The sequence below is a fragment of the Periplaneta americana genome, chromosome 9, assembly GCF_040183065.1.
Source record: "Periplaneta americana isolate PAMFEO1 chromosome 9, P.americana_PAMFEO1_priV1, whole genome shotgun sequence".
NCBI classification, from domain to species: Eukaryota; Metazoa; Arthropoda; class Insecta; order Blattodea; family Blattidae; genus Periplaneta; species Periplaneta americana.
In genome coordinates, this window is record NC_091125.1 from 5,314,435 (window position 1) to 5,327,168 (window position 12,734).

At 36.6% G+C, this 12,734-nt stretch overlaps 1 protein-coding gene across 6 annotated transcripts in view; it reads right to left on the bottom strand.

The window, feature by feature from the left end:
* Positions 1 to 12,734, bottom strand: part of LOC138705738 (zinc finger protein 665-like) — a 634,676-nt gene that overhangs the window by 602,102 nt on the left and 19,840 nt on the right. For 4 of the 6 annotated variants that reach the window (XM_069834314.1, XM_069834313.1, XM_069834311.1 and 1 more), the window contains one exon: positions 10,090 to 10,145. The exons of the other annotated variants lie outside the window; for them this stretch is intronic. In XM_069834314.1, coding sequence (XP_069690415.1) covers positions 10,090 to 10,145 — 56 coding nt within the window. The remainder of the gene's footprint in view (positions 1 to 10,089; positions 10,146 to 12,734) is intronic. 6 annotated transcript variants of the gene reach the window in all.

The window sequence follows — 12,734 nt, forward strand, 5'->3', positions numbered from 1 at the left end:
AACTATTTTGATTGTCTACATGTGGAAAATACATACTTGAAATTATGCCCCGTATTTTTTAAACACCCTGTATATATTTTTATATTATTATGCGAAGAACAAAGTATGCTCTGCTGCCTTCAAATTGAGACAAAGAGCAAATCTCTGTGATGATTATTAGTGGAGATGATCACGTTTAACAATAATGATGCGTGAATTATTTCAGAATCTTTGATAATATATATCTACTACAATAATCGATATAGACAACAATAATAAAACACGTATTTATCTTTTTAATCCATAGAATGTGTAAAATTTGTTTAATCTAAATCGGAGACATGAAAGTCAATTTGTGCGATTTGACGTGGAATGACTCACATTCACACAGCCTAAAGGCATTCAAATGCGATGTCTGCGGAAATTCTTTTTCACAAGCGGGTTATCTCTATGATCACGTCCGCCTATACAGGCGAGAGATCATTGAAATGCGATGTGTGCAGAAAGAATTAACTGGAATATGGAAGGTTAAAAGTACCAAGTTTCTTTCGCACAGGTGAAGTCTCATCTGCATATTGTTTACACTGGGATAGAGCAATAAGTTTATTTTATTTTAGTAGGTAATTTTACGACGTTTTATCAACATCTTAGGTTATTTAGCGTCTGAATGAGATAAAGATAATAATGCCACTGAAATGAGTCCGGAGTCCAGCACCGAAAGTTAACCAGCATTTGCTCATACTGGGTTCAGGGAAAACCCTAAACCAGGTAACTTGCCCCGACCAGGAATCGAACCTGGCCACGTGGCTTCGCGGCCAGACGCGCTAACAGTTACTCCACAGGTGTGGACTTGGTTATAATATATATTGTATTTGTTAATGTACATTTCAGCTGGAAAATTTTTCAGTTAGAGGCTGCTTTATTGCGGCTGCTTGTTTGTGAATTGCAGGATCAACAACTGCAAGATAGGGTCCCCACGCTTTAACTTAGTGTTTTTATGTAGTACTCATTTTTGAAAGGATAAACTGATGTTTTATATAAAGGTGATGATAGTAGGATATTTTCCTTTGAGAATGACATCTCTTACTAGCTATACATATATTCCTGGAATCTTAGGAAATTTCTTGTTTACATTCAGGAGACATTTTAGTTATATCTTGACATTCTTTTTTTTTTAAGAAATAACAAAGAATTAGCACAGAATTTACAAAACGTACGCACCTAGCTACACACGAATACACAGCCAAATGCTGAGACAGCATCCCCGCAACTAACAAGACTCCCTGCATTTGCAGTATATGGCCGTCAACTGGGTCCATCTCTACGTATAAATCCTAAGGTGGCCCCACTATATTTATGCTATCTGCAGTCATTAAATGAATGCAAAGTTTGTGAAAGTGTTCCTCGCTATGGTATACAATGTTGAAGGTTCATTACGCCAAGGTTTGCTTTATAATTTTCCAATCAGAGGTCATAGGAATAACTGAAAAATCCTACTGAAATCAAGCGTGGTATGTGAAAGGGAAAAAATTTTCGCACCATTGTTAGATATCGAATCAGTGGTGATGGTGATGCATTATTTAAAGAACATTTAGAAACAGCTCTCAAAAATGGAATCATTATCAATAAACCAGCCAAAATGATTTATTTGAATGTTGCGAAGGGTTAATACTTCAGAAAATTGTAGATTGTGTGAAAAGTGGTATTTTACAATAGTAGTGGATGAGATGTGAGCAATTGATACTGAGCATTAGGTACTTAGATATGCAAAGTAATACAGTAAGGCAAGATATTGTGGAATCTACGTAAAGATCGTTATCTTTTGGTCCTACAGAATACATCTGTTATGATAACAATTAATATTAGAGGAGAACAATTTGCTACGGCACCGGGGATCGAACCCGGGTCCTTGGTTCTACGTACCAAGCGCTCTCACCATTGAGCTACGCCGAAGTTCAATCCACAGCACTGGATCGAACCCCTCTCCTCCAGTGTTTTTCCCTTTGTGGCCTGACTCCAAGTTGGGCATGTATGCTGACATTTTATGCCGGAGTGAATTTTTGTCCTCTAATACTAAAGATATTGTAGGTTTTGTAAATGTTACTGACTTAACAGGACAAGAACAAACCACAATAATCACTGTTAGTAATACACGAGAGTGATTACTATGATGTACCGAAGTGCAGGAATCTGCATTACCACATGGTGAAGAATGAGCAGAACGGAGAAAAATTCTCTCCAGCACCAGGACTCGAACTCGGGTTTTCTGCTCTACATGCTGACGATTTATCCACTAAGCCCCACTGGATTCCAGTTCCTATGCCGGATTGAATCCCTCTCAGTTCCTCTATGGTGGCCTACCTCATGTTCTGTGCCACACAATATGTGATGTACAGAGATGCACTCAAGAGTGACCAAGTGGCCGGGGTCCGATGGAACAAGGATCCATCTTGAATGTCTAAGTTCCGGCATTGGAGGTAGAATCCGATGTGGCTTAGTTGATAAAGCGCCAGCACATAGCTGAAAACCCGGGTTCGAGTCCTGGTGTGAAAGAGAATTTTTCTCCGTTCTACCCATCCTTTACCACACGAGAGTAAGCCTATGATAGAGGCACCAATATGGCAGCGATTTATCAGGTTTCCCTACATCTACTAAATTACTAACCCAATCTGAAGGATCGTGAACATTTTCTATTATTTTTCTCCTACATCACATTGCTTTACTCTGAGTGCTCTCCCGATTGACAAAGCCACTCTTACACGTTGCCTAGCCACTGGAATGGCACTTTCTTTCATACTGAATTTTGCCTTATCTTTGAAGATAAAAATACGTCTTTGTTTTAATACAATTTTCCTTTTCACCTCAAAGAAATGTTTCATCTTGAACACAAAATCCATCACCTGTTTGAATTAGCTGCAGTTCAATTCATGAACCAAACCCTAGCAACGCCTTCTTTAGCACTTACAATAATTACAAATTCTTATCATTTTCTCATTTTATTTACTACACACTTTAAGCTTACAAAACCATCTGAGTTCGGCTACAGACCTCTACACATTCTTAAGACAATACCAGTTTTCTTGAAATTATGTTCTCGTACTTATTCCTAATGACTGTAACTCTTCTAAAAGAACTTATATATTCTCTTCTGCTATTCTGTCTAACTTAAAATTAATATCTTTGTTTTCAACTTTTATAGTCTTGTACCCGACTTCTCCAACTCTATACAGCACATCTGATACTTGATGTTTCGATACACTTTGCTGTTCTTACTACTAATTTTCTTGTATTTTCACTACTGTTACCACATCCTTCTTGCATTACCTTTTTGACACTTATTATATACGCAAGCGGAAAATGATCTTCTTACGCTTGGTAATATATAACACAATATTTTCAATCTTGTAACTTCTTTCATTGTTAAAAAAATGTACTGTAGCACTAAATTATTCATAAGCTGTTACTGCTTTACTCATTGCAGTATCTTGCCTTTATGACTGTGTGCCAGGCTTTTGAGGGGACCGGAATACGTGTAGGTTCCCACAAAAATCGCACTTAAGTGGCTTGTAGCATGTATTTCTGTCTCTAAATGTCTTTCACACCTTGCGAAAACCAGAAACATTTACACAAACATTGCAGTCACAATCATCACAACTGAACTTCTCACTTGTGTATGAAAGTGTATGCTTTTTTTTAAAATTCCCAAATGCGAAACATTTTTTCCACACACATCATAACTGAATTACTTCTCACCTATGACTGCTTGCTTTTTAAAGTTGAAGGCTGGTTCACAATAAACCGAGAACGAGCACGGAAATATTGTTAAAAGAAATGTATTCACATATTAACTATTACGAATGCTCACATTTAAATGCATTCAGTTTAACATTATTTCCGTTCTCATTCTAGTTTCCGTTCCCGGTTTATTGTGAACCAGTCTTTACTAACAATGGAATGTTAGTTCCATAAATATTCCAAGTGAAAGGCTTCTCGCAAGTGCAGGTTTTTAAATCTTAACAGATTGAGCACGGGTCTTCCAAATGTTTCGGCTTCTTACCCGTGTCAGTACCTGCATGAAATTTCAAACTTCCAGGAACAGATTTTTTTCCCCACAAAGACCATAATTATATATATCTTCGGGATGTGTATGTGCATTCATACTTTTCCTGAATGCTAGATTGCGAAAACGTTTTTCCACATATATCACAACAGAATGGCTTGTAGCGTGTGTACATGTCCATGGTCTTTCAAATTTCTCGATTCCGAATATTTCTTTCCATTTGTATTATGCCTCCCACTTATGTGTATGAATCCGTTCACGCTTTTTCTGATCGACAGATTGTGAAGACAGCTTTCCATATATGCCTTCTCCACATGTATCACAACTGAATGCCTTCAAACCTGTGTGAACACGTCAATGAATTTTCTGATGACTACATTGCGAATATTTCACATTTCTACGACGATTTTGCGACACAGGATATTGTATGTCATAAAAACAAAATCGAATGCAGAGATTTCCAGAAAAACATTGGTTCTTGCATATTACATATATAGACAATGCACAATTCTGTATTCAACACAAAACTAAAAGATCCGTCATTTGCGTCCAACTTATAACATGGTATATTAAATTGTGTAAACGAGTAAAACCTAGTAACCTAGTGTACTGTTGTGATATCTCTAGGTTGATTGATCGCTAGGAACAGCTATCTATTTATTAATTCGGTTAACGAAGTCTAAAATGTGTTCTTCACAATGGAAATATTGTTGTTTCAGTTCCAGTAGGTCATTCAACAGTCCTTAAACAAACGTATCGAAATTTGTACAGGCCTACTGTTTTAGAGAAAATCAAATATGATGAACAAGTGGTACGTGTGCTGTGATCTTAAGGTGTGAGGTATTTTATTGAGGCAACAAGGTGGATACATCAAATTTCCATGCTTATTGTGAGAATGGGACTCTAGAGCCAGAGAGAGACTTTGGGAAATTACACATTGGCGGCCCAAAGGAAAAGAATTGGTGCCAGGGAAAAAAAATTTTACAAATGTTCCACTAATTGGACTCACAAAAAGTTTCGCTAGCCCCTTCACACATAAAGTTAGGAATAATGAAGCAATTTGTCAAAGCTTTTTACAAAAGTGATCCTTTTTTTCAATACCTTGTTCAGAAATTTCACAAGTTGCCAAATCAAAAGTGAGGGAAGACGTTGCTGATCCAGAAACTGATTAAGGATTCTGATTTTAGAAATATTATGACTGACTTAGAGTTTCAGGCTTGCGACTCATTCAAGGATGTTAGTAACAAGTTTCTGGGTAATGTTAAAGATGACCAACATTAGCATGTTGCGAAAACCATGCTCGAAAATTTAAAACCACTCGGATGTGCTATAAGCTTGACTGCATTCTCGGCCTGAACATTTCCTGGTAAACTTAGGAGCACTAAAGCCTGGTTCACAATAAACCGGGAACAAAAACGACGAGAACGAGAATAGAAATATTGTTAAAATAAATGCATTTAAATGTGAGTATTCACAATTCACTATTGTGAATGCTCACATTTAAATACGTTCATTTTAACATTATTTCCGTTCTCGTTTTTGTTGTCATTTCCGTTTCCGGTTTATTGTGAACCAGCCTTAAGTGAACAGTGGGGTGAGCGACTCCATCAGATTATGAAAGAGATGGAAACGAGGAGCTAGGATTGATGAGAGATCTTCAGGATGGCTGACTATTGTTGGTATTTAATAAGACATAACCCTCGTGAGAACCACAATGCATGTCAACTAAGCATTCATTTTCAATGAAGCGAAGTAAAAAATAGATTTCATAAGATATGTTTGAAGTTTTGAATTTCATTTTAAACTGTTGCGTCTGAACAACTGAGATAGTACCATGCTTTGCATGGTGTAACGAATTTTAAAATGTACGTAAAAATATAAATTACTACAATATTAAATATTTGTCTGCATGGCAAAATAAACCGTACGTGATACGAAAAAAATAGTTAACAGATTTGAATTCACCACGCAAAAATTAGGTTTAGTGACCTGTTCAACCCGGTGCTGTAAAAATAAAAAAAATTAATTAGGAGCTTGTATTTCTTTCCAAGTGTTTCACTGTGTCAACGGCTTGTATGTACCAGTGGATGCTCTTTCACATCACTCGAATTGGCAAACTTCTTTCAATATAAATAACAACAGAATGGCTTCTGCCTGATGTGAAAAAGTGCATACTTTTTACATTACCAGATTCCGAGATTCTTTTCCCACATATATCACAACTGAATGCCTTCTCTCGAGCACACAAGCGCACGTTTTTTTAAACTACCACATTTCGAACATTCCTTCTCAAATATATGACAACAGAATACGCACAGTGGGCCAGAATGGGATTCTAGCGGGAAAAAATTAATTTACATAAAATGTTATATCAGTAGGCGACAAAATGATTGTATAAGGAAAATTAAACATAATAGATAACAGAAAAGCCAAAAGAATGGCCATGAACTTTGTGGAGGTTAGCTACCACAAACATTTTAGTAATATTAGAGCTTACCTATTTGGAACTGTAATCAGCGTTTGATGAGGGACTAGAATCATCTGTAGAATTATAACCACCTTCGTCCGTGTCATCATCATCATCATCGTCGTCGTCGTCGTCGTCGTCGTCTTCACCGCCACCTCGGTTCTTACCTTTTCATAAGAAGCTCCAGTTAATCTTGGTTCCATGAGCAAACAACGAACTCTAAGGATAATGATCCCTTCTTTCTATTCCTCGATGCAGCAATCAACTGAGCAATCGCAGGATCCGAAGTTACGAGTAAGATATTAAAAACATTCTGTATAGTAGCCCTACGAGAAAACTTTCTGGCATGGCTTTCCCTGTATTTTGTTAAGTGCTTATATCTTGTCTCTAGGGGCTCTTCTGATAACATTCCAATTGGCAAGATAACTTTTCTCCCGTTTACCATTCCTTCCAGTGCATCCTTCAGTAGACAGTTTCTTCTGAGCCACTGATCCAACCAATTCCTTTTCCTCTTCCTGATCATTTGTTATTCTGTCTATTTCACACGCTGCATTCATACTTCAAAAGCTTTTCTAGTCGTTTCTCTTCACTTCGTCGTAATCCATGTTTCTGCTCCACATAAAGCACTTCACTAGTCTCTTCCTTAGGTATTTTTCCAAACTCCGCAGAAGATGCTCCTTTTTCTATTAAAAGCTCCCTTAGCCATTGCTATCCTCATTTTGACTTCCTGGCAGCAGCTCATGTTACTGCTTACAGTACCCCCAAGTATTTGAAGCTGCCCACTTGTTCTACTGCCTCATTTCGAATTCTCACTTTTACCTGCTTTATTTTCTTTCACTCTTCGACTTGTTTGCATTTATCTTCACAAGTCGTTCAATTATGTGATCTAACAGTGACTGTAAATCTATTTCGGCGAAATATTCTGTAACTTTCACGTTTCCTTTTGGTGGAGAACTTCTTAATTTTGCTTCCCTGGCAGAATGGTATGATGGATATATATTACTATGCCTCTGTTTAGCCCCCATGCGTGTATCACCATATTGGATTTTAGATAAATTATTGTCTATAAGAAATGACACAGCTTCTTCTGCAGAATATGGAATAGATAATGGGTGGGATGACTCGTATGCCTTTCTGTATCTAGTGGCTCTGCGAGGGGTAGTTTCGGTATAGTTCTCAATAAATTTTGCTGCGTCCCTTTTACCGGAAGCTCGAGGTGAGATTTGAGAAGCCACTGTTAATTATTGTTGCGATTGCTCTTTAATTGAAGCTTCTAACCTTTTCTCTTTAGTTTTCATTCCTCTTTAGTCAAAGAGTTTTCTAGGCCTTCCACGTTTAGAGGTGAACGAAACTGAAATGGCCGTTTTAAAATTTTATGATGTAGCTTTATAAACTTCATCAGAAAAATGTAGTTTTTTTCTAGCGAATTGGAATTTATTGTTAGAAACCTAGTTTAATTCTATTACTTTTTGTCATCGCTCTTGAAATCTGCATTTGAAAACACTCAGTGATATTTTAAAACAACGTAATACTTAAGAAGAAGAAGAAGAAGAGTCCCCTATGTTTAGTTTAGATTCTACATAATGCACCAGCTGATCCTCACTCTGTGTTTTATCACTCAACACTTCTCATAACTCACAATGCGTAATGGGAGGTCGCGGAGAAACGCGCGCCTATGCAAATAAAATAAAATTTCTAAGAATTGGGCACATACTGAAACTTTACCCTCAATCGTTATGAGTTTCTGTACATTTTGGTATGAAAATATAAACGGATACATTTGGATACATTTTTGAATTACTGTGTAAATTTAGAAAATAAGAATTTCACTCGCCGATTACATCAGCTTGTTAACACCTTCAATATAAATTACTGATGAAAAAATGAGAATTTTAACTATATTGATTTGCAAGTGCATATCTGTAGCTTTCTTTTCCATACATCAGATATTCACAATAATGCACTGGCACCAAACTAACAACCAACAAAGTTCACTGCTAACACACAACTAGCGACGAGACGGAACACTCCTTCAAGGAAGTGCAGATTACGACTGTTATATATAAACATGTCCGTTTATTTTTAGTCTCTAAGATCAATTTTCTTAAGCTATGATTATCTGTTAACAGATTCAGAGGGAAAAAATGGGGAATAAAGTAAGTTGAATTTTTATTTTTTTTCCTGCTAGATTCGAATTCTGGCCCACCATGCTGTGTGTTCCGAGTGCACGCTTCCTTAGACTACCAGATTGTGAAAATTTCTTACCACATATGAAGAGCTTGCGGGAAATGTCACATTTCTGTTAAGGATTAGGTAATGATCTAATTGAGTCTGTAAGTGCAAGATGTAGTGCTGTTTCTATAGAAAATAAAGGAAAGGATTACTGTATTCGTAGTGATAATTCTCCGATAATTCTCCTTTTTACCATTTTTCATAACAACATTAAATTTTGCAGTAATCCATTGAATTACATAATGACATCAACCTTAAGAAAACTGTGACATTCATCGTTTTTCCCGCAAACACTTTATATGATACAATCGAATAGCTACTCTTCTGTGTGTATGAGTGCAGATTTTTTTTTTTTTTTTTTTTTTTTTTCAGATTAGTAGGTTCTGAAAATTTTTTCCACATTCATCACAACAGAATGCTTTCTCCCCTGTGTTAACGAGTTCATACTTTTTTAGACTACCAGATTCTGAAAATTTTTTTCGACATATATCACAACTGAATTCTTTCTCCCTTGTGTGTAATAGAATATGCTTTTTTAGACGACAAAATTCTGAAAATTTCTTTCCACACATATCACAATTGAATGCCTTCTCCCCTGTGTGTATAAATGCATGCTTTCTTAAACTACTAGACCGCGTAAATTTCTTTCTACATATATCACAACTAAATGTCTTCTCCCCTGTGTGTATGAGCGCATGTTTTTTTAGATCACCAGATTGCGTGAATTTCTTTTCACATATATCACAACCAAATGGCTTCTCCCCTGTGTGTACGAGTGCGTGCCTCTTTAGCCCATTAGACTGCGTAAATTTTTTTCCACATATATCACAACTAAATGGCTTCTCCCCTGTGTGTACGAGTGAGTGTCGTTTTAGATCACCAGACTGCAAAAATTTTTTCCCACATATATCACAACTAAATGTCTTCTCCCCTGTGTGTATGAGTGCATGCTTTTTTAGATCATTAGATTGAGTAAATTTTTTTCCACATATATCACAACCAAATGCCTTCTCCCCTGTGTGTATGAGTGAATGCCTTTTTAGACCATTAGACTGCGTAAATTTCTTTTCGCATTTATCACAACTGAATGCCTTCTCCCCTGTGTGTACGACTGCATGTTTTCTTAAACTACGAGAAGCCTCAAATTTCTTTCCACATATATCACAACTGAATGCCTTCTCCCTTGCGTGAAGATGTGAGTGTCTTTTGAGTCGATCCAACTGCAAACAATTCTTTCCACAAACATCGCAAATGAACGGGCTCTTGCTCGCGTGTAAATGAGCATGGCTCTTGTGCCTTGCTAAGTCGTGAAACCACTTTTCACAAACATCACATTTGTAAGTTTTCTCACCAGTCTGAAGGCACTCATCTTCTGTAATACTGTTGCTAGCAGCTGGCACTCCAATACTGTGAAAAAAATGGGCTCTTAGTTCGACCAGTTAAGACTAAAGCAGGAAATATCACAAATACACAGTGTGATTCACGAGGATTTACCGTCGCTTACACAGATTATTTCCGAAGATATTCTGAGCATAAAATGTCATATAAACCTGACTGTGTCTTAATTTCAATATTTTCAGAGATACGTTAATTTGAATTGTTTGTAAAATATTATTATTCTTGAGTTTATGGGTATAAAACATTACAGATAAAGAATGAATTACATTTTTTTATGCGTTTATTAAACAACTGTTACAAATTACACAACTCTTGTAAATTCTTCAAGACTGTACATCACTTGGTAAAGTCGTATGATTTGTAACTATTTTTGTGATAAGTGCGTAAGAATGATGTAATTTTGAAATTGTAAAATGAAAAACAAAATCTGTACAAAGTAATTGACAACATGTTTTAGCTTCAGAACATTAGCCGATTTAAGAAATGATACTGCTGAATAGTTCATACACAATTTGTAATTTTTTACCCTTAATATTGTCGGCACAGCATATCCTGAGGTACTAAGATGGAACTTCAACATTTTTCCCCCCATTACGTGATCACCAGCTGATATGTAGTGTTTTTGCAGCGCCCAGGTTCACTTCACTACTGGCAACACTTACTTCAACACCCACATGTTCTAGATATTATGATACTTAGTCATTTTGTAGTTCTTATGTTGGTACACTTGGAATTATTATTCAGGCCGGCCTGCTACTCGATTTAAAATTCACTAGATTTATACAAACGTAATATTGTGCGTGTATTTTATATGGCGTTTAGAATAATATATAAAAAATATATTCCGGGAATTGCGAGTTCTACGTGAAGTTACTATTTCCATCACACCACATAATACAACTCTGTGGTGCAATTATTGTTATTATCAGAACTACCGGTATTGTATGTTTCTAGGTAACTAGAAATTTTGTAGCATTACATTGTAATATTACAACAAATTAACATATTAGAATGTTGTGTTGTATTAAGATTCACTGTTATTAATTTAACATGTATTAAGATACCATATTGCATAGGCATACTTATATTCTAGAATAGTGAAATTTATAATTAGGCCAACAGATGATTCTGCTGAGGTAAGAGCATTATTTTAACTTTAAAACATTATTCATATAAAAATAAATTATATGATATAACAATTACATTTTTTTATCATAATATAAGATATTCTCCAGAGAAGCTACATCAAAGAAGGCATGTTTCACTGGCTTATGAGAGATGTATATAGTGGTAAACACGTGGTTTATTAGTTTGCTGTAATAAATACCTCCATCTATCAATTAGAATATACAGGTATCAAACGACTTTCATGTTGAAAGCATTTATAGCTGCAAACTAAAAACATGTGTTTATCACTAAGTTATCATCTCACAGAAGTCAGTGGAACAAAAGAAAATTGTGTCTCCTATGGAGCAGTTATTATGGAGAATTACGTAATATAATTTTTACATAACCTTACAAATATTCAGTCTAAAGAAAGTGAATAAAATCAAGGTTGAAGTTGGGTTAATGTGTAGTTCATATTTTAAAATGCAATAACCATTTTATTTTAAGGTTATAACATATCCAGATGGAAAGAGGCTGAAGAACTTATAGGCCTACATCAAGAAAGAAAATACTTTCGTTACAGAGCAGCTTACAATAAGCAATGGTTAATATGTACAGACAATTGAAGGCTGAAGCAGAATAGGAAGATATCTGTCAAACCAAAGCAGTTCTAATGACAAGAATTGCAAATCACTTGTAAGTAGGACTACCGGTTTTTATAGATTATATTTGACAGGATCAGTACAGATCTTATTCCATGAGGATCCATCCATAATAGTGTGTTAAAAAATATTTACACATAATTTAACATACGAAGACTTTTCTGTAACCTACCTCACGCAAGTTACCCTTCAAACTGGGCATTATACACCTAACAAGAAATCTTACAACAGAGGCGTGTCGCAGTTTTATGCCCCTACCACGGGAATAACTGCCAGTGGCTCCCCACTACACTGAACACAATCGCTGGATTACTCGGCTAACTTCGATCTCACCCACCAAAGCCGGAGAAATCCGAGACCGCACGCAGCTTCAGGGGACTTGTGGTTGATTACACTGTGACACCCATTAGTCAGCGGTAACACGTCGGAGCGATATATCCACCCCTGCGAGCAGAGTCGCTCACTGGGGGTCTAAATCGCCCCGGGCTCCCATTGGGGCTCTACGTGAATGTACGTGGCCTCTGGTTGGGGCCTGGCAACTAAACTTGCATATAGGGGCAGTATGAAGGGTCCAGTATTGCTTCGTTGCTGAGCCCCCAGTTGGGCCACACAATTCGGAAGTCACGCTCGAAACTGTGGGACAGGACCACGGAGATAGGTAAGATCCTCACTGGTGAGATGGGAATTATAAGCCTACGAAACTTAACCTATTAATGAATATAAGTAGCTAGAAGAGGAAGAAATATTATGAGGTCTAATCGGGCATTCTCAGCAAACCCTGGCATGTAGGCGAACGTGTCTAGTCTATACAGAGGGGATGGAAAGTTGA